This window comes from Hippocampus guttulatus, chromosome 2 (genome assembly GCF_054856545.1).
Source record: "Hippocampus guttulatus isolate MCC_2025c chromosome 2, RoL_Hgut_1.0, whole genome shotgun sequence".
Classification (NCBI taxonomy): domain Eukaryota; kingdom Metazoa; phylum Chordata; class Actinopteri; order Syngnathiformes; family Syngnathidae; genus Hippocampus; species Hippocampus guttulatus.
This window is the reverse complement of record NC_141262.1, coordinates 33,428,421-33,450,816: the sequence shown is the minus strand read 5'-3', so window position 1 is coordinate 33,450,816 and position 22,396 is coordinate 33,428,421. Positions and strand designations below refer to the sequence as shown.

The 22,396-nt window shown below is 41.7% G+C and overlaps 1 protein-coding gene across 3 annotated transcripts in view; it reads left to right on the top strand.

The window, feature by feature from the left end:
- Window positions 1-3,323: 3,323 nt before the first annotated feature.
- gabra2b (gamma-aminobutyric acid type A receptor subunit alpha2b) overlaps window positions 3,324-22,396 on the top strand; it is a 40,662-nt gene continuing 21,589 nt past the window's right edge. The window contains exons 1-4 of one of the 3 annotated variants that reach the window (XM_086105775.1): window positions 3,324-3,352; window positions 4,213-4,314; window positions 6,125-6,240; window positions 15,596-15,663. In XM_086105775.1, coding sequence (XP_085961901.1) covers window positions 4,247-4,314; window positions 6,125-6,240; window positions 15,596-15,663 — 252 coding nt within the window. In that variant the 5' untranslated portion in view covers window positions 3,324-3,352; window positions 4,213-4,246. Of the gene's footprint in view, window positions 3,353-3,531; window positions 3,860-4,212; window positions 4,315-6,124; window positions 6,241-15,595; window positions 15,664-22,396 lie in introns of those variants that run through there. The other 2 variants (XM_086105774.1, XM_086105776.1) reach the window with 2 other exon arrangements.

The following is a 22,396-nucleotide window of genomic DNA, read 5'->3' as shown; positions in this document are numbered from 1 at the left end:
TCTAGACGACCTCCATTTAGCTCCGTGCATTTCTTGAGGCGCAGCACGAAGTTGTCCATGACGTTCTTACAGACTGAATTGGTAATGGCTCTCATCTCCTCCCTGATGGCTTTCTTGAGTTCCGTGATGATTCTGAGTTTCCCTGTGTAGACTGTCCTTAAGATAGCCTCAAAGAAAAAAATTTGGGGGATTAGGTCCTATGGGCTATGGGGTGCCCACTCAAAATCAGTCTTGAGACTGATCACTCGGCCTCCGAAGTTCTCTTTCAGCCAATCTCGGGACAGGTTTGAGGTATGAGAACTTGCTCTGTCCCAGTTCTGAATTCTGCTTTTGAATGGAGCCTTTTCACATTCGAACTGACGCATGAAACTGTCCTGGGTTTTCTTAAACGAGCCTGTCTTGTAGTAAAATTTAACACAGTGTATTCTTTGTCCCAGCTCCCACTGGGGTCTTGGTGTACTCACGGTCGTTGATTCTGCCATGTCCTGTAAAATAAGGGCAATCGGTGAATAAATAAAGGAGATATCACATAAAGTGTACACGGGGCCCGTTTCTTTTGGGTCACCCTGTATGTGTAAAGAATAAAGTATCCACATGTCCTTGATAGCGCCTGCTGTGTTGGGTCTGTCTCAGCGACAGACTGAGGCTGCTGTTGTCTTCTTCTCTGATCAAAACAATGTTGTCTTTTCCTCTGATCAAAACAGTGTATCCCCGTAGCGGATATTCCATGAATTGCACCATGAAATTCATGGAATTCGGTTTTGTCCCGCCCACCGGACGCTCATTCCATGAAATATTCATTCCTTGTCTTTTATGCATTTTTTTCACTTTTAAATTATCCTGTGGGCCGGATCAAACCTCCTTGCGGGTCGGTTCTGGCCCGCGGGCCATATTTTTGACACCACTGCTATAGACCATGGCCTTTGACAGTGTACTGTCTAAAGTTTTTGAAAGCATCCTGTTGGACAGAATTGTGGAGAAAATTTCCTCTACTGACAACCAATGTGGCTTTAAAGTTAAGCATGGCACAGAGTTGGCCTGAAAGGAAATTATTCATATGTATCGAGATAAGAATTCCTCAGTTTTAATGTGTTTTATTGATCCTTCAAAACCCTTTGAACAGGTTAATCATTTTAAGTTACAGTATTTGATAAAATGAGAAGCAGAGATGTACCTCAAGGTATTGCAGAGAATTCTGTCCTATTGGGATGCCAATCGGTCAATGCGAGAAAAATAGAGTCAATGTGTCTCTGCCCCATTTGGGGTTAGGAATGAGGTCAGACGAGGTGGAATATTCTCTCCAATGTTTTTGACTCTGTATGTCGATGACCTTCCGATTGGTTTTAACAACATGATTGGCAATACTTTAGTGAATCATATAATCTATGCCGATGACCTTGTGGTCTTCAGTCCCCATTGATCTCCAGCAGCTTGTTAATGTCTGCTTTGTATATGGTATTGCCCATGACATGAAATTCAATCCAGATAAGAGTGTGTTCATGATCTGTAGAACAAAGGTGGACAAATGTCTTATGTTTCCTCCACTCAGATTAGCCAGTAAGAACTTGAGACGTCTGAGCAAAGTGAAGTATCTTGGCCATCTCATCGCAGACTGGCTGAAAGATGACTAAGATATTTACAAGCAATGTCGCTCTCTCTCAAGTTTAGTACATGTGCTGATGGAGTGAAGATGTTTTCATTCAGAACACACTGCATGCTCTACTGCCTACTTGTGGTCAAAGTCAGCCTAGTTTACAATGATGCACTGAGAATTCGGCTGAGGAGACCACATTGGTGCCGCGCCAGCGAGATGTTGGGGACTGCAGGCGTTAATACACAGCAAGCCACGTTATAACTCAGAGAATTGTAATGTCATGACTTTCACAAGCGTCAAATTGAACACTGTCGTAAAAATAGCAGTGGCGCAAAGACTTGCTGAAGATCATCAGTCAGCACATTCCCTGGCTTAAGAGACAGCAAAGCGGCCCACAAAAAGCACACACAGATCAAAACAGACCGACGGACCTCGGGGGTCAGACCATTATCAAACACAATTGCCACCTTCCTGCACTTCACTTCAGACGGCACGCTGCTGTTCTGTTGATCTGTGCTCTAATCAATACCTCTGACAGGTGATCAATGAACCAGGCCGCCTAAGTAAATGTGACCCCTGGGCCCATTATCAAGTCCAAGGGTGGATCTGGGGACCAAAGAGCTCCAAAAGAGATACATTTTATATATATTAAACCAGTGTTATATTGTTCATGCAAATAATGTTTTTTATTTGTTACTTCTGCTTGAGTTGCATTCTCTTGCAGCACATCATTTATTGCAAGGCATTGCATCACACTCACTCATGTCATGAGTGTGTTCCAGTTGGCACAATGACTGACAATGAAAGTGGATACATTTAGTGCTGAAATTTCAGCGCTTGGCCAGCAGGGCCAACAAGGCTTTCTCTGTTGGTCCAAACACTGTCAGTGATGCTGATCTATAGTATACTGTACTGTACTGTATTTCCAACCTATAATGACCCCCCCCCCCCCACCAATGAAATTCTCATATTTGATACCTGGCGGTTTATTTCATTTGTTTTATAGCGTTTCTCTTGGCTGCACTGTTTCCACTGTAGATATGCCATTACATTTCATCCGCTGTGTTGCCAAATAATCTGCCCAGGGACTTCAAAAATCAGTTGTGATGGCTGATGTAATGTAAAGGGTGCCAGATGTGGCAAATCCAGGACCATCCTTCTTCTGTAGCAAAGGATTTACAGCAATATACAAATAAATAAATTTACGATACACCCCGAAAGCTGTAGAAGATGTTAGGGTTTAATTCGTTTTCGTTTTTATTTCATTTCGTGAGAGATGTTTTTTTTCTTCAATTTTAGTTTGACTTATTTCGTTAGTTACCATTAACTACAACACTCACAATCATAACCAAGCAATGTTATCTTTTTAAAGGCAACATTTAGAATCTCACATGTCCTAGTGTCCCTAATAGTATGACCACCTTTGTGTTTCATTAAGTGTCCTAATCATTAACTGAAATATTAGCAGAGAGGTTTCACTGTATTAGCTATGGCACGCACACACTATCCTGTTGGACAAAGACAGTAATTCATCGTAAAACAAGCGTCAGTTTCGTCACTATGGTGAATTTTCTGCTCCAGCGTCTCAAAGCAGCACAAACATCTGAGCATTTCCGCTCAGCCCAAAGCCAGCAAATCCTCTTGGCAAACATTGCTTTCGTCACAGCAAAGTTCCGAATGCGACCAGATTTGCACAATCGATACGTTACCAATTTACCATATTGAGTGGCAGCTACAGCGGAAGTGACATCAATTAAGGTGCACACATTCCTTGGAATGCGCTTCTTAGCTCGGGAATTGCTAAACTACCTCTAGGACCCAGCGTGTGTCCTCGTCAGCCTTTGTAGTGTGTGTGTGCGTGCGTGTGTGTGTGTGCGTGTGTGCGTGTGTGCGTGTGTGTGCGTGTGTCTTGGTGGGGGGGGGGGCTCAATGTGCTTCTTGCTAATCACGAATCACATCGAGAGCACAAGATGATGTTGCTCAAAACCTTTTGAAAGCAGCAGCCCCACACTGCTTGTTTTGATTTTTTAAAATTATTATTTTATTTTATTCGCTCCCTTATTTAACCAACGCATATCTTTCATTTAATTGAGCCACTATGGAAGCCGGTGCATTCCAGCTGACTGGGACTACGATTTGTTTGTTCTCATGACACACTTCCATCGATTCATCACGTCGAGAGAAAACTGGGATTGGCTTTAACTTTTTCCTTTTTTTTTTTATCGTCGACGATCGCGGCTGCCGTGGGTACTTTGTGCACTTGAGGTGAGTGCGCTTTGGCACAAAAGAAGCACACAGCCATTATCAACCGCAAAACGCGTAAACGCGTGGGAGAAGGGGGCGAAGCTCCCTTTCTTTCCTCTACGTCTCTTTCACACTCACTCTATTTGGAAATTAATCTTCACGATTGTGGCCTAATTGATGGCACGGCGTAAAATATGTGGACTGACGCGATCCAGTATTTTGTGGCAATAGCAGTTCGTGGGTGCGTGGGACGTGTGTCACTGAATACTAATAGCCAATCACATCTCTTCTGACTCCACTCCTTCTTTGGGTGTCAATATTGCTGGATGCAATGACCTGTATGTTATGTTTAAATCCAGCGGTTGTCGTTGCAGTGGGCGTCCTGCTCGTGTCGGTGTTGAAGGAGCAATGTGGAGCGGCAAGAGCTCGCCTCTGCTCATCTCCTGCCTGGCGCTCATGGCTTTGTGGATAACCAGGTGATTTTTTTCTTCTTTAAGTTTATGACTCTGTGAAAGGGAGACGCCTAGAGGGGAAGCGTGTTGGCTGTTTATGACCGAGGGACCTTCCGCCGATTTTGTAGTCCGTGGACGCACATGTTGTGCACAAAGGAGAGACAGTTTACGCCTTCTGCACCCTTAGTCTGGCCATAACCTGGAGGCATGGTGCTGACAAACCAAATGGGTTGTTATTGATTTGATGGAAATGAACAATTCATCATAGCCAAGGTGCAAATGTTACGTTTCTTGTGTGAATGCTGGAAGCCTTCCGGTTTTTTAATTCCACATTTTCACCCTCAAAGTTTGCCATTCATTCCCACAGACACATTCAACTTCACAGATACACATCATTGCTCAAGGATTTTCAGCAATCTGAACATTCCCGCATACTACACCTTTTTCATCAATACAGTCTATTACACACATTTCACCAATGTCATTTGCATCATTCCAGATGTTTTAATATGTTTCCATGTCAGTTATCATGCCATATTTTTCACTACTCAATATCGTTCCACACTTTTCATCAAAATATCCATCCAACCATCCATTTTCCGAACCGCTTCATCCTCACAAGGGTTGCGGTGGGTGCTGCAGCCTATCCCAGCCGTCTTCAGGCAGTAGACGGGGAACACCCTGAACCGGTTGCCAGCCAATCGCAGGGCACACAGAGACGAACAACCATCCACGCTCACACTCACACCAAGGGACAACTTTAGTGTTTAATCAAGATATTGCACTTTTATTTTTCTTTTTAAACAGTATTGTACATTATTCGATCTCATCACTCGACATCATTCCATATCTTGTTTATGTTGAGAGGGAATAAATTTCATCTGTGCTGTATGTTACACAAACAGTACATTTGACAACAAAGTTGTATCCAATCGTATCCAATATCCACATTTCACATCATTCCATATCATTTAACCCTTTCGGGGACAGTGCTTACTGCAGTGGACAGTTTATCATGTTATCAGGTTACAGGGTGCATGAAAGGGTGAATATATGTAAAAATGTATTTTACATGCATTTACCTACATTTTTACCATCTTTTTTGAGTCAGAGGCTGGGTATAACCTGGACTGGTCGGCAATAATTACAGAGCACAACTAGGCAATCATTCACACTCACATTCACACACACGGAAAAACAGCTGAGCTGCTATTAGATATCCTTGATATCCATCTTAAGCTCCATGTACTAGTATTATGTTCTATGTCATCCCTTGTGAGACAATTCAGGGCAAACGTAGAAAGGCTGTGTGTTATTATATAGAGAGAGAGAGCCTCTCTCTCGCTCTCTCTCTATTACTATTAGTGCATTGAATTGTGTTAGTCAGGACAAAAATGGACATGGACTTTCAGTCGTATATCAACTGCATTGCTACTGGTAGGTTGATACTAGCTTCAACAATTTCTGTAAATAATTTGAGATAGTAGTCCAAAAAATTGGAAGAAATTACCCAGAATAAATCATACATTTCCTTTCCCCTCCTTCATAATAGAAATACGACTGACCTGAGGTTGTTCTTCCTGATCTGACGAAGTTGTTGAGTATTTTCTGCTCGAATGTAATACCTTTTGTGACTTCATTTACAATGCATATTATGTTGCATTTTAGCCCTATGATCAGATGGCTTATAGATGTTCTGTCTTAAAAGGAGAATGGAAGAATGGCATTTTGTTTCATGAATCGGGTCTTTGATTGCACTCCTCAAATACAATCATATTTTGTTTGTGAAGGGTCTTCTAGCTTGTCATGTTGTTATCATGTGTGTGTTGACCAGATCGGTAAACGCAGACGACACGTCTGATGCCTTCAAAACCAACATCACCCTGTTCACGCGCATCCTAGACAGCCTGCTCGATGGCTATGATAATCGTCTCCGCCCTGGTCTTGGAGGTAAGAAAGCATTAGATATGATTTTAACTTGATATCGTTGTTATTAAGTTTCTCATTTTCTTGTAGTAAATATGTTACAAAACCATGGATGTACATTTTGAACAGCGGACAGTTCATTTGAACACACTTGGGTTAACATCAGCATTCGTGGCACAGATAACCTTTGGCATTAAATTAAAAAACAAAACATTAAGATTACAGAACACATTGTTTCGTAGAAAGAAAGACCAACATTTGACTGTCAACCATGTCAAAGATAAGAGATTTTTGAGAGGAACTGTATCATGATTATTTTCCCAATACACGTCTGATTCAATTTGGCATTTTTAGAGGTGCAGTTTGAGTGAAATGGTGCATTTAAAATTAAATGATTCTTTTCGGCATCTTTTCAAAGAGACAAATCCTAATACGAGTGAAACATGCATGACATAAAATATTTCCCCTGTGATGAAGACTCGTAATGTAATTTTGTAGAGGAGGCAAAATACAGTAAATTCCCCGGTGTTCCTCCCCATCCTCGCCTCTCCCATCATGTTCTAGGGGGTGGCATCTCATTTCCAGTCGGCCCCTCACCTCAAAGCCGAGCTCCTCCCTTCTGATTTGGTGCCATTTGAAATTCAAATTCCTGCGGCCATCAGCCCAGAAGCAGCCATATGGGGAGCAGATCTTTGGCCTGGTAGCATTGTACACTGCTGCTCCTCAGTCATGTTTATTTTTTCCAAAGGAAAAAATATCTATATGTACAGTGGTGCCCCGAGATACGAGTTTTAAATATCCGTTACTTGGTATCTTAACATCAACATATACTGTACATCGAGGACATTTGTTGCCTGTGTGTGATGCTGTATTGTATTGTTTGTCAGCATTAAACTAAGGGGAGTGAAGGCAAAGTGGAGCTATTTTAAATACTCAATGTGTAATTGTCTTTGTTTTATGTTTAGTTTGACAGTAAAGTTCAACTGGGAGTGTCGATAAATGGCTTAAATTAGTATTTATTTTTTTTAAGGATTGATCACCATGGGCCAAACTGTCGCTTGCTGTAAATTACGTCGAGGTCACTGCCACCATACAACATTCATAGCTTAGATTTTTGCTCGCAAGTTAAAGCAATAAAAACAATAAAATAAAAAAAACTAGTCGAATGACATCCCGAAAAACAGCGTCTCGCATTGGCACCAGAAGCAATACAGTATAATGCACGTTTATGTAGGTCATCGATCTGTGTTGTGTGACGTTTGGCTTTTATTTTCCACGTTGTTTTGATTATTTCAATGACACAAAGGAGTATTTTGGCTGCAAAAAAAAAAAGTAAAATTACACAACCATTTTTTTTAAATGTGAAAAAAAGTTTAAAATCTCAAATTCAGTTTACAACAATTGGTTTTGAGGTTCCCATGCATTCGAAGAATTGGTATACGAGGCGGTGTGAGACTGGATTGTCATGCAGCTTAAGAAAGTTTCAATGTCTTATATTTGGGGTCGACGTACTTCTGCGTTTGATTATCTTAGTGAGTGAGTACGGTGCAGCGCAAAGGAGCATCATGTGGCACGTGAAGGCATGCTCAATAACTGCTGTGGACCTCCTTATTGTTTTTCCACTGGATTATTTCCTTTTATGACCTTTAAGTGTTTCTGTACTTCAAATATTTACTGTAATTATGACTTCACTACTGTGCCAGTGTAGGTAAGCAACCCATTTTTCGGTGATCGAATGTCATTATTTTTGTCCTGTGTTGTACTGAGTTGATGTCGTGGGTTGGAGGCGGGGGCGGGGGACACAAATATGGGCAAACTGCCGATTTTAAAAGAACTAATATTGGACGATTGATCATTTGAAGAAGGATAAAAAGCAACTTTCCCCTCTCAGGGGGTCACCCTCGGAAGTCGCATCAATGACATGTCTGGCACAGTTTTTACAGTTTTCGTGACATAACCCAACCCATTTTCCAGTCTGAGCTGTCTGACCTGAACGGGATTTAAACCCCAATCCTCATGTCCAAAGTCAGATTGTTACATTAAATAGACTTTTTTAAAAATCAAATCTTAAATCGCTTCTGATGGGTCAAAATAATTAACCCAATCTGCTCAAAATCAACACGTACCAAACCACTGGGTTAGGACCCGCCCCCCAAACACTACCAGTTTTTATCGTGTACAACCCTTTGTAGTTCACATATACATTTAAAGAAACTAAAGCCAACACTAAAACTAATACAAACTAAAAAGGAGCATATTTGAAAAAGAACATAATTAAAACTAGCATGTCTGCTCTAAAACCTAATTCAAACTAGATGATATACAGTAAATAAAAAACAAACAAAAAACAAAACAAAACTCAAAGTAACCGAGGACCCCGATATGTTTGTTGAAACACTCAAGAGGCGAGTGTAAGTACACGATTAAAGCTTTGGACTGTACAGTAATTCATGGCATGTTAGAAAATGATATCAGTTGCATACCTTTACTTTAACATTTCATACAGAAGAACCACAAGTGTGTAAATCAGTATCATATGAAACGGTTTAGGAAAGGCAAAGCCACCCTTCGGCCAAACAGTGAAACGCTTTCATTCAACATCAGATGGAATTTCCACATTGTGGACGCATTAAATGTGTACATCTCATCTGTGGGGAACGAGCTCATTCACGCTCTACTGGAGTTTGTCTTCATAACACATGTATAATACAATGCGATATAAAAAGAACATCACCGTTTCTGTTTACTGCCATTCTCACCATCAATCGTTCATTAAATCAGTCATTTATTCTCTCTGTCCTTTGTTTGACAAAATATTTTGTCTTAACACTTGTACTCATTTTAAAGTGTGACTGAGCTGTTTGTCTTTTTTAATCCTCTTCAGTGTCAAAACATACGTTTTATTGATTCATCACAAGCAATCCGCTCTAACCGCGGCATTTTAAAATTAAACCGGGGGCATTGTTTGGTTATTGAACCATATTGTCTCACCTAAGACGAAACAACAGAGTGTATGAGTCAAACCATTCCACACTATGACTTTGTAATAAAGGTAGAAGAGAGAAATCTAGGTCAAAGGTTTTCAAGAAGAACCCACGTTTCCCCCTTGAGGCAACTGGAAGGTTTCAAGGGAGAGAATAAAATGTTCTTGTTTCGGCAGTCAAGTGTAGGTCTAAATGCACGCGGCTCTTTCGTTTTACGCAAAGCCAATGGAATGTCAACATATCAGGCTGAAAGCAATTACATTTAGTTGTTCGTGTACAAAGCATGCCACTTTGGACTTAAGCATCATCAAAATGAGACTGAGCTTAGCTCGATTTATATTCTTGCTGAGGTTAAACTGGATCTAGGTACATATTTTTTATTTATGAATTTTATACATCTTAAAAAATGAATCTAGATCCAGAGGATTTTAGGTCTTGCAACTAACTAATTGATTAAATAAAATGGAGTAAATTCAACACACCGGTTTTTCTATGTATCTGGGTTGGCACAAAGAGACCACGTTGCAAATATGGAAAAGACATTGACATACTTCAGGGGTCTTTTTCAAGTGGTGCCTTTCTTCTAATTTGCCGCACCCCACGTTACATGACATGTTCCCTGATAATAGCAGGGCTCACAGTTTTCTGTTGAAGTTTGTCAGTCAATGTGCATTGACTCACTGATGAGAGTTGCTGACTGGAATTGTTTAGTCGTTTGTTTAGTCGTGTTCACGATTACTGAAGCGAAGTACACGTACACACACACACGCACGCACGCAAACACACACACACACACACACACACACACACACACACACACACACACACACACACACACACACACACAAAAACATGAACACACACACACACACTCACTGATAATCAGTCCTCGTTTGTGTCAGCCTCGAGAACGAACCGAATGTTTTGGATCCCCAAAATGCAGACACACAAAATGCAAACAACAAAGGATCACATTGAAAATTCATTTGCATCTCACATTAAAATATTTTGGGAAAAAAAATTGCTGAGTTCAGTGAAACTCCTCTACAACTAAACCTACATGGGCGAAAATACCCCGTAGTGTGAAAAAATCTTCATGCATTAACACCATTCCCACTCTCCTGTCCCCCATACAACGAAAAAAAACCCCTGCTGCGTTGTACGAAATCTTTTTCTCTGCTCTTGCCTCGTGACGAGATTCACTATAACGAAGTCTAATCCAACAGCGAGCTCTACTGCTTCGTTCGGAAACGGCAAAGGCAACCACCACACTGGTTTACACATGTGCAGTAGTCCAGGAAGTATTTGTTATTGTTAGTTTCAGACGCAGCAAGAACGTTGCATTGCTAAAATGGCTATAAAACGGACCTTTGGATGTCAAGCAGCTAAGACAAAAAGAGCTCTGACGCTGGAAGAGAGGGTAAAAGTGATCAAAATGAAAGACGTAGGAAACAAAATAAAATACATTCTCCAAGAAATTGATGTCAGTGAAAGTGAATGCTGATCGTAAATTTCACAATGTCTTTCCCTTTTTTTCTTTCTTCACTGACTATATTAAGTGTCAAATGAGTGTATACTCCTCCTTATGCACTATTGGAATAAAACTAAAGCGAACACATACGTTTGTGTGTGTGCGTGTGTGTGCGTGTGTGTGTGTGTGTGTGTGTGTGTGTGTGTGTGTGTGAGATCAAATTTGCTACAGTGAAAAACCACCTGTTGTGAAAAATTTATTGCTGCAAACATGATTTCGTTGTAGAGGAGTTTCACTGTAGTGTCATCAGATATATCTGAAAGATTATCCTGTGGTGAAGAGTGTGTTTTGAGTAATACTGAGTTGCTTCATGTACTGCTATTATGCTACTGATAAGAAATATACTGTATGCTCAGATAGGCGCCACCCAGCGCAAAAAATAAAGGGTGTGATAAAGGAAGCAAAGGGGCACGTGAAAGACAAACCAAAAAGTGCCTGTGCCCCTTTTGATGCCCTGGTTCCACCTCTGCTGGTGCCAACAATCACGTGTTGAAAATATTCCAAATAAATATTGATTTAGGAGACTTGTGTGTATCAGTTGAGGTGTCATTATGTGTACACTGTACCAGGATAAGATGTAAATAAGCAACGTGGATACTGTGAAAGGTGTTTGTTTCTGCATTGTGATTTGGTGAATACAAATAGTCCACATGCATAAGAAGCATTTTCTGACATTTGGGAAGGTTCACAAACGGGGCTCACAGTGCCAGGACAGAGCCAGGTTTCATCTGACCAATAAAACATGGTTCAGCACACCCATCTGTAAGAAGGGACAAGGATTTTATGGAAAGCATTTTTGCCCGTTCGTGCTGAAGAAATGAACTTTGCGTATTGTCCTCATGTTCCTATAAATAACTTCACTGTCATCCTTAGGCATAAAATGCACTCTGGGTAGAACATTTTACTCTATGGGGCCTGTGCTGTCCCAAGTTTGTGGCAACAAGGATGCACGGTTGGTTCTGTCTTATCTTTGTATGTGGTGTGGTCAACAAAAATGTCGACTGAAATTCAACAAAATACACAAGGGTGATGCATATCGACAAAGAGAAATCTGGAAATTGTGACTGGTAGTAGTGAGCACCATTGTAGAACCCCCACAGTCAAATAAGCTCTCTCCTTCATCTAGCCCAAATTACAACAATGACTTGATGAAGAACAACAATTACATGTTTGCTGTGTACAATAAATGCTTTAATACATAATATTTCCGCCCTCCGCTCAAAAGTCAGCTGGGATAGGCTCCATCACCCTGTACAGGATAAGAATATAATATAAATAATATATAATAATAGATAAATGTTTGTAATGGTTACTTTCAAAGCTGAATATTCTGATGTGTTTGAACTGCAACAAATTTGACCGAGTGAGATCATTTGAATCAACCAAAACAATTCGAAGGCAGCACAATTTACAGCCTCAACAATGGGCATTACAGTTAAAAAATATATATAATTCCCTATGGAGCATTTCTTAGATCAGAATAGATTTTCTCAAAAGTACTTGTTCAATTTTTACATTGCTGTGTCACTTGTGCACGTCCAAAAAGCAGTTTCTTATTTCCATCAACAAGTTGCAAATGCTTTGGCAGATCAATGCAAATGATGATGAATGAACAATTCTCTGCCGGTTATCAATCGCTAATGTCATGTTGATCAAAATGTGTGTCACCCACGGACACACAATCCAGGCTGAAAGGCAGTCTACATCTACCCACTTCACAGGGACCAACTTTACATCAACTCCCAGTGGAGGTCCTCTCGCAGTTCCTTATCAACTTAATTTATGCACGTCGATCTCCAGCGAGACTATTTATGCTTCCGCCACGTTGACCGCCCACCCGCCTCTTCTTCCATTAGCCTAGAAGCAAGTGTTTCCTCCCACATTGGCGCAAACACCCTTTTCTAAATGCGCCATTTATGAAAAATGCCCCCAAAAAAGTAAAATCCACTCATGTGCACTGCTGGACTGCGCTATGCATGAAAACTGGGCCCAATATGTCAGGCATATTTCGATACATTTTCATTCGAGCTGTTTCCCAGGCAAATCTTGACTTTTTCTTGAGGAGTGAAATCTGTGATCAACAAACGATCAAGCAGTTTTCTACAATAGCTCATAGCAAATGAAGATAATTGTTGCGGGTGAGAATTTGTGGCCTAAAGAAAGAAGACTGTGATGTGATTCCTACCGTGTTGCATGTACAATGTTCCCGAAGGAGAAGGTCCCATGTTCAAATTTCTACTTAAAAAAAAAAAAGAAGAATATTCATGCTATGCAGTGCTATCTTTTTCTAAATCACAATGAGATGGGTTTTCAACAAATTACAGAATGAATTTGTCATCAAACTGTAAGCAGGAGTTGACATCAGAACATCCCTCCTTGTGTACACTATTGTACTGATAACACGACTAAGCAATTTGAGTGTGTTATCCGTACACAGTGACACAAATACTTTTCGTTCTGATGGTTGTGACATGTTCACAACTGTTTGCTTTTGAGCAATGTACTAAAGACTTTCTGGAAGAAAATGGCTTTTGCAGGACAACCAGGAAGTTTTGCTATTTCTACAAATTGTTATGAAAAATGCACTTGCTGTTTTGCACATTTCAATTCTGATGTGAGAAAGCGAGCCAAAAAACTGTCATGTAAATCATCTTTTTGATTAGTGGCTCTTCATTGTCTGAAACTAAAAGGGATACACACCCGTTCGCCTGCTACTGTCCATTTCCTTTGATTCAAATACCTTCTCAATAAGAAAGCCAGCTCGTAAGATATCTTCATGGAGCAATGGGGGCGACTGCCAGCCCTGCAATGCATCAGAGCACTTTAGCTTGAACTAATGATCTCTTCAGATTGTACAAGTGTTCGAGTAAAAGGGAAAGAAAAGCTTTTTAAATTGAGTGAGCGCGTGAGATCCAGCTTCAGTAATTATTGAAAGAGGCAGCATGTGGAAGAAGCAAATGGATGTAATGTTGCAGTGCTGATGCAGTCGCGTAATACTGTATTACTTCAATTGATGGGTTAGGGGCCGGGGTGAGCACACGAGTATGATGCCCCGTAGAAATTTTTGTCGTTCGTGGGCAGATGGTTTCGGAAACGTAATGTCGATATATAGCTACTTTCTCTTCAGCATCGGTATGTAAGGATGGCCCCTAAAGCAACTGAAGTAATAACAGTACTTGAGAGGTTCTGTTGTTTCAGTTGCAATTACTCATTTTGATGGCCCCTTATTAAAAAAATCAATACAGGGAGCCCTCGGTTTATGACGGCGTTAAACAATAGCTACAATTTCATTATAGTTTTATAATTAAGTGTGTTGACTTGTCGTTGCATGTGTGGTTTGATATTGGATTGGATTGAATTGGATACAACTTTATTGTCAAATGTGCCGTAACATACAGCACAGATGAAATGTCTTCCCTCTCAACATAAAACAAGAAACAAGAGGAGCCGCTGCGGGTGTCCGTGCCGATATGTTGATTGGAAATTTGTTTTTTCTTTTAACAGAACCGCACATTTAGAAAAATGTCGTCTGCACTACCACTTTTCTTGGAAAAATCAAATGGAATATAAATGCCCTCATGGTAAATTAACTTGGGCATTTTTGTGACACTTACTGGCATTAAGTGCTGTTGTGTAACTGCAGTATAGTCAAAGTAGCCAGTTTATCCATGCATCCATTTTGGAGAGCTGGAGCCCATCCCAGCTGATTGACTGAAAGGCAGACTCATACCCTGGGCACATATAGACAAACAATCATTCAACATTGAAATTCACAGTCACTGAGTCTATTGGAACTACATTGTCGGAACAGTCATTGATACGCCAGTCAGTTTAGTTTTACATAAAACAATGAGGAACGGGTTAGTCTTTGCATACCTCTTCGCTATGAGATGAGGCCTCTTTAGCACACAATTAAATAGGTGACATTGTCATGATCCTGCCCTGTTTGCTTTGTTTCCCCAGCCTCCAGCTGGAGAGTGGGCGTTCCCTCACGAGCCGCACCTGAAACGAATCTGGCTTTGTTACCTACTGCCTTTAAAAAGCAGTGATTCACTGACAACTGGCTCTTGGATTTTTAGCCTTGTTCATGGCTCTGTCTCCAAGCGCTTAATTTTGTAGTCGTTCATGACATTTTGCCTCATAGCTACTCACCACGTTTGTGCATAGTATTTTTTTTCACAAAAGTAGTTTGTTGTTATTCTCGGTTTGTGATCCCGTGTATTGGATTTGCTTGTCCTTTGAGTTGACAAGCAATTTACATTTTTCCCGTTCCTTGCTTATAGCAAGCGTTTTTGGTTTGTCTCATTTTGTCCTGGTTCTTTGTCACCAGTGTCATTTGTTGTACTTGGTTGGTCTTGTGTTTCTTTTCTTCTTGTAATTAAGCCTTTTTGTGCAAAGATCTTATCCTTGTCTGTTTGTGGGATCCACCCCTACTCTGATTATTCTAGAAACCTAACAGAATAATCCGACCATGGCTCCTGTAGACTTTGATAAGATTGTTAAAAGTTTGGCCAGCCAAGGGATACTGGTGGGATAGGAGGAGACTGTACTTGCGGAGCTCCATGACACGGTCATCTTTCTGGCAACTCGAGTCAAGTTGTTCACACGCGTTAAGCAGCTGCACACCCAAGGGATGCTGCACCATCGGATCCCGTGCTGTCACCGTCACATCATGGTGGCGAGCCTGGATTTGCAGTCAATTCATTCATCAGTGTGTGTGTATATATATATATATATATATATATACACTGTATATATCATGAGTCTATTGGCCATGCGCAAAAAAAAAAAGCATAGCTCAGTATGTGTTAAATTGTGGTCCTCTGCTGCTCAATTGAATGTTGAAGTATTCTCTGCCTTCCAGACAGGGTCACTGAGGTGAAGACGGACATCTTCGTCACCAGTTTTGGACCTGTCTCAGACACAGACATGGTGAGAGTAGACATACAGTATTTTCAATGTTTAATGAACGTTCTTATAATGCTACTGTGACAAAATGTTCTTAGCCGCCTTTATTACATCATGCACAGCCCATACGCCGCAGAACTAAAGCGGGACCGTGTTGGTCTCTAGGCACCACGTCTATTCATGTGACAACAATCATCTTATGAATTATTGAAACTCCTCCTGTTATTCCTGCCAGTCCTTTGTTTATCCAGGGCTTTCCCTGCTTCTCATTCTAAGATATGCGACCCACTCCACCTCATATCGTAAATGTCCCCGCATTTGTTGAGGACCCATTTTCCAAGTGATTGATCCGTTGATGGAACCGTTACGGTGCGGCTGTTTGATTCTCTGAATGTTATGTAAATGAGGACTCAGAAAAAGCCAAAGTTGTGACGAATAGGCCTCCCACATGGAATCAGTCACGTTCAAGACAAATTATAAAAACCCTCTTTAGGAAAGTAGAGACAAACATTTTTTAGAGAACCAACATCTGACTGGCCTGAGGGGAATCTGCCCATGAATTTAGGACAGATTTTGCCTTTTTAAAAACAGATGGGCTGGACACACAGGCAGGGGAAATCATTTATTCAACTTGCAGTGTTTTTTTCTTCTTAAAATAATAGCTTCAAAATGATCATAAGCAAAAAGGCAGATTCTTTTTTTTTTAGTGTTATTTATCTTGAAAAAAATTGAAGTCATTTTTAATCTTTTATTCATCAGTTTGATAATGATTTTAAAAAAAATGTCTTTTTTCATGTGCATCAAGTTTTTGAGCTATTTTCATTGTTTTTGTTTGACCTATAAAAGCTTGCACAATACGGATATTCCGATGCGTTGTCATTTATAGTGATGCCGTTTCAGAGAAAAATTGCACCTGTTGCTGAACCTAAACCTTAATTTATAAAAGTTATTATTATTATTATTATTATTATAAAAACCTGATCGACTATAGAAAAAATTGCGCAAAAAATCTCTCTCTCTCTCTCTCTCTATATATATATATATACTGTATATATATGTACCGGTATATATATATATATATGTACACAGTATATATACAGGGTGACCCAAAAAAAACGGGCCCCAACTCTAATTAGGCCCCGTTTCTTAGTGTTTTGTCCGAATGAAATGAAACTTTGGCCATAACTAGTTTATTATATTCAAAACATCACATCAAAACACTAGGGTCTTTGGCCTTTTTTTCTCTGTTCTACAGCATATGTTCTAGATGGCCTCCATTTAGCTCCGTGCATTTCTTGAGGCGCAGCACGAAGTTGTCCATGACGTTCTTACAGACTGAATTGGTAATGGCTCTCATCTCCTCCCTGATGGCTTTCTTGAGTTCCGTGATGGCTCTGAGTTTCCCTGCGTAGACTCTGTCCTTAAGATAGCCAAAAAGAAAAAAATCTGGGGGGCTTAGGTCCGGGCTATGGGGTGCCCACTCAAAATCAGTCTTGAGACTGATCACTCGGCCTCCGAAGTTCTCTTTCAGCCAATCTCGGGACAGATTTGAGATGTGAGAACTGGCTCTGTCTTGCTGGAACCAGAACTTGCTCATGAGCGACGGGTAGATGGTCTGGAGCTCATTCTTGAAGGTTTTGAGGACCTCCACATACCGCTCCGTGGTGACTGTCACTGCTGTGCCAGATTCTTCGATGAAGATTGGTCCAATGATGCCTCTGGCCGAGATTTCTGGTTCCAGCAAACGGAGCAAGTTCTCACACCTCAAACCTGTCCCGAGATTGGCTGAAAGAGAACTTTGGAGGCCGAGTGATCAGTCTCAAGACTGATTTTGAGTGGGCACCCCATAGCCCGAACCTAAGTGTTGTTTTATTTTTAGTAATAACCTTTACAATATTAGAATGCTAGGGGGCAGTGTTGCCTAGAGGAAGGGGGTACATAGCACGGGTTTTGTGGAGTGTGGGGGGGGGGGGTGATCCTCTGTGGGTTAAGGTGGACGGTCGCAAAATAAAGAGTTCTACGACCATCATACAAGTATTATTCGGATTAACACTGGAAGCAGAGGATGGTTAGCAACTACAGAATCCCGCCACCGGAATTGAATGAAGTCGGAATTTGGACAAGAGTCACCGACTTGGAGAAGAAAAAGCAAGCCCTCGCGGTGGCTTTGGCGCTTTCAGGTAGGGCACGAGAGACAGCGATGGAAATTCCCGCTGATGACTTAAATCAGGACACGGGAATGGACACTTTATTCGGCAAACTTGATGGATTGTTCCTAAAAGAAGAAAAGGACAGAACGTATGAGGCTTACTCCAATTTTGACCGGATTGTGAAAGACGTGAACGGGTCCATGGCGGACTATATTATTGAATTTGAACAGCGATATTCACGTATGTGGAAATACAAAATGGAGCTGCCCGACGCTGTTTTAACTTTCAAGTTGTTGGATACGGCGTGCCTGGATACGACAGACAGACAACTGGCTTTAACAGCATGCAGTGACTTAACATTCGCTAATATGAAGTCGGCGCTGAAGAGGATATTTGGCGCGAGCGCGAGTGCGGGGACGGAGGGCTTCAAACAGGAAACAGTGTATGCTACGGAGCAGCGAAGAAAAAAGAGCGGTGACTGGCAAAAAAACCCTCGACAGAAAACCCCGCAGATCGGCACTAATCCGCTTGACAAGTATGGACGGCGATCGAAATGTGCAGTATGCCAAAGCACGTTTCATTGGGCAAAAGACTGCCCACACAAAAGTGAGAATGTAAGAATAACAGAGGATGATCAAACGGAAATTGATGAGTGTAATGTTACACTGCTCACCAAGGAATTGCCTACAGATGCAGAAATACTAATGACAGAATGTTTTGGCACCGCTATAATAGACACTGCTTGTACTAGAACAGTGTGTGGACAACAGTGGCTTGAACACTACCGTACAGTGTTGGGAAAGAACAGTGCAAATACTATGAGAGAGACAGAAAAGCCAAGTCACAGGCCATTTAAGTTTGGAGATGGAAAAGTGGTCTATTCGGTGAACAGTGTGAAGATACCGGCTACAATTGGGCACACAAAGTGTCACATAGAAACTGAAGTTGTACCTGTCGAAATTCCACTGCTTTTGAGCAAAGCATCACTGAAAAGAGCTGGAACTGTTTTGGACATGGAGCGTGACAGTGCAGTAATGTTCAAGCAGCCTGTTAAACTGGACTTTACTAGCTCTGGACATTACTGTGTTAGCATTTTGGCCTGTGACAATATAAACGACAACATGGAGCCCATATCAGCTACTGAAGATGAGATACTGACAATAACAGATGAAATGAAAACCGATGAAAAGATGAGAGTTTTAGTGAAGCTCCACAAGCAATTTGGAAATGCCTCTGCTGACAAGCTGCAAAGACTCTTAAGTAGTTCTGGCAACAAGGACACTGGCTGTGTCACCTTGCTACATAAGGTAGTGAGTCAATGTGAGGTATGCAAGAAATATTGCCGTGTCAAACCAAAACCTGCTGTTGGCTTACCACTTGCATCAACATACAATGAAACTGTTGCTGTGGATTTGCATGAGCTCGAGCCAGGAGTGTGGTACCTACATATTATTGACCAGTTCACTCGTTTCAGCGCAGGAAGTGTCCTGACTACCAAGAAGTCCTCTGAGATTGTGAAGCATTTTATTCATGACTGGATCAGTGTGCACGCCCCCCCTAAAAGACTGTTCAGTGACAATGGTGGGGAGTTCAACAATGAAGAAGTGAGAGACATGGCTGAGAATTTCAACATGGAAGTTAAGACAACAGCTGCCTACAGTCCTTGGAGTAATGGGCTGTTAGAACGACACAATCAAACGCTAACTGAGATTATAATGAAAGTAAAAACAAGCACTGGATGCGGCTGCTATGGATTGGGCTCTAATGGCAAAGAACTGCATGCAAAGTGTCCATGGCTACAGTCCACATCAACTGGCATTCGGAGAGAACCCCAACTTACCCTCTGTGTTAATTGACAAAGCACCTGCTCTGGAAGGCACCACGAAAAGCGAATGGGTTGCAAAGCATATTTCAGCTTTGCATGCAGCGAGAAAGGCCTTTACTGAAGCGGAATGTTCAGAGAGAATACGGAGAGCACTCAAGAAATGGCTGCGTCACACAGACGAGAAGTATGAACTGGGTGACAAGGTTTACTACAAGCGGTTGGACTGTCCAGAATGGAAAGGGCCAGGGGTAGTCATTGGACAAGATGGTGCTGTTGTTTTTGTTCGACATGGAGGCACCTGCATTAGAGTTCATCACCTCAGACTAAACAAGGTTACTCAGGAACATGATGTTGACCCACAGACAACCTGTGATGAAGAGACCGACAGCAAGCAACGGTGTACCACTGAGAAGTTGGAGTTGGAAGAAGAAGGGCCTCTTGCTGAGTACACAGAGAATGATTCATTGCCAGCTGTGGCAGACACGAGGGCTGAAGGACAAGAGCATGACAGAAATACCAAATTGAAGACTGGTCAAATTGTAACATTCAAAACCACAGAAACAAGCGTTCAACAAACAGCAAAGGTTTTAGGACATGCAATGAAAGCAACCGGAAAATATAAAAATTGGTACAATTTGGGTGGCGGCCCGGTAGTCCAGTGGTTAGCACGTCGGCTTCACAGTGCAGAGGTACCGGGTTCGATTCCGGCTCCGGCCTCCCTGTGTGGAGTTTGCATGTTCTCCCCGGGCCTTCGTGGGTTTTCTCCGGGTGCTCCGGTTTCCTCCCACATTCCAAAAACATGCATGTCAGGCTGATTGGACGCTCTAAATTGTCCCTAGGTGTGAGTGTGGGCGTGGATGGTTGTTCGTCTCTGTGTGCCCTGCGATTGGCTGGCAACTGATTCAGGGTGTCCCCCGCCTACTGCCCGGAGATGGCTGGGATAGGCTCCAGCACCCCCCGCGACCCTAGTGAGGATCAAGCGGTTCGGAAAATGGATGGATGGATGGTACAATTTGGAACTTCTTGAGCCTGCTCGAGTGGCTGGCACCAGCATATCCGCAGATGTGTCACAATTAGAGAATCTTCAAATTCAGGTGGATCAAAATGTATCGGACTTCAGAAGTGAGGATATATATGTGGCGAATGATGTATTATTTGATGACGCCAAAACAAGTGAAATACAGAATTGGAGACAAAATGATGTGTTTGAGGTAGTTGATGACAAGGGGCAGAGGTGCATATCCACCCGTTGGGTGTGCACTCTGAAAGAGACAGTGACTGGTGTGGTACCAAAAGCAAGACTGGTAGCAAGAGGATTTGAAGAGCTGCAAGTTGCAGAGCTACAAAAGGACTCGCCTACTTGTGCCTCAGAGTCACTGAGGCTTCTTGTAGCAGTGATTTGTCAAAAACAATGGACACTTCATTCGATGGACATAAAATCGGCATTCCTGCAGGGCATGGAACTATCCAGAGACATTTTTGTCAAGCCTCCTACGGAAGCTAACTGTACGGGAAGACTTTGGAAATTAAAAAAGTGTGTGTATGGTCTGGCAGATGCATCTCTGTATTGGTACAACAGAGTGAAGGATATAATGATCGGTGCGGGAGGTACTATATGCAAAGTTGACCCGGAAGTCTACTGGTTGGACAGTGAAAAAGAAGTAACTGGGGTTCTTGCTTGTCATGTTGATGATTTCATTTGGGGTGGATCTCATATGTTTGAACTGACTGTCATGGTGCATCTCAAAGAGAAATTCAGTGTTGGTCGTGAAGCTCATGATAATTTTTCTTTTGTGGGTGTAGATTTTGTAACCTCTGACGACAGGGTAAAAATACACCAAGCCACATACATCGAGAATTTACAGACTATACATCTGACACCATCGCGAGCAGCTGAGCAAGCTTCACCTGTTACTGATGAGGAAAGAGATCAGCTACGGTCGAAAATAGGGCAACTTTTGTGGGTTGCAAGACAGAGCAGACCCGATGCCATGTTTGATGCCAGTAATCTGGCTGCAAATCTCAAATGCGCTACCATACAAACAATTCATGAAGCAAACAGAGTTGTGTCTAAACTTAAGGCCAAATCAGTTGAGCTTTAGACACCTCGGTAAAGATGCCTTAAGTTGGTTGCATACACTGATGCGTCTTTTGCAAATCTCTCTGATGGGGGCACCCAAGGTGGGCACTTTGTTGTTTTGATGGGCGAAAGCGGCCGGTTTTCTCCCATCTCGTGGCAGTCAAAGAAAATTAAGAGAATTGTCAGGAGTACATTAGCGGGTGAGACATTGGCTATGGCTGAGGGAATTGACAATGCCATTTTTCTGTCAACATTATTCTCTGAGCTCTATGCTGGTAGTACTAACCAACCTGTGCCGATTATTTGTGTCACCGATAATCATTCGCTTATGGAGGCATTGAAATCCACCAAGTCTGTTGCTGAGAAAAGGCTGCGCTTGGAAATCAGTTCGATTAAAGAGCTGATCCAATCAAAAGGAGTCCAACGGGTGCTATGGTCAAGTACCAAAGATCAATTGGCAGACTGTCTAACAAAAAAGGGAGCATCTCCGGCATTGTTACTCAAGGCTCTCTATGAAGGGCATTGGACAATTAAATGAACCGACACACTGTTCACTATACACATTATGCTTTCAAGTGTGATGTTCAGTCCTGCTTTTTCTTGTTGAATCGAGCAGTACATCTTTTTTTTTTGTTAAAGAAGAGACTGAGATTGTTGTTTTATTTTTAGTAATAACCTTTACAATATTAGAATGCTAGGGGG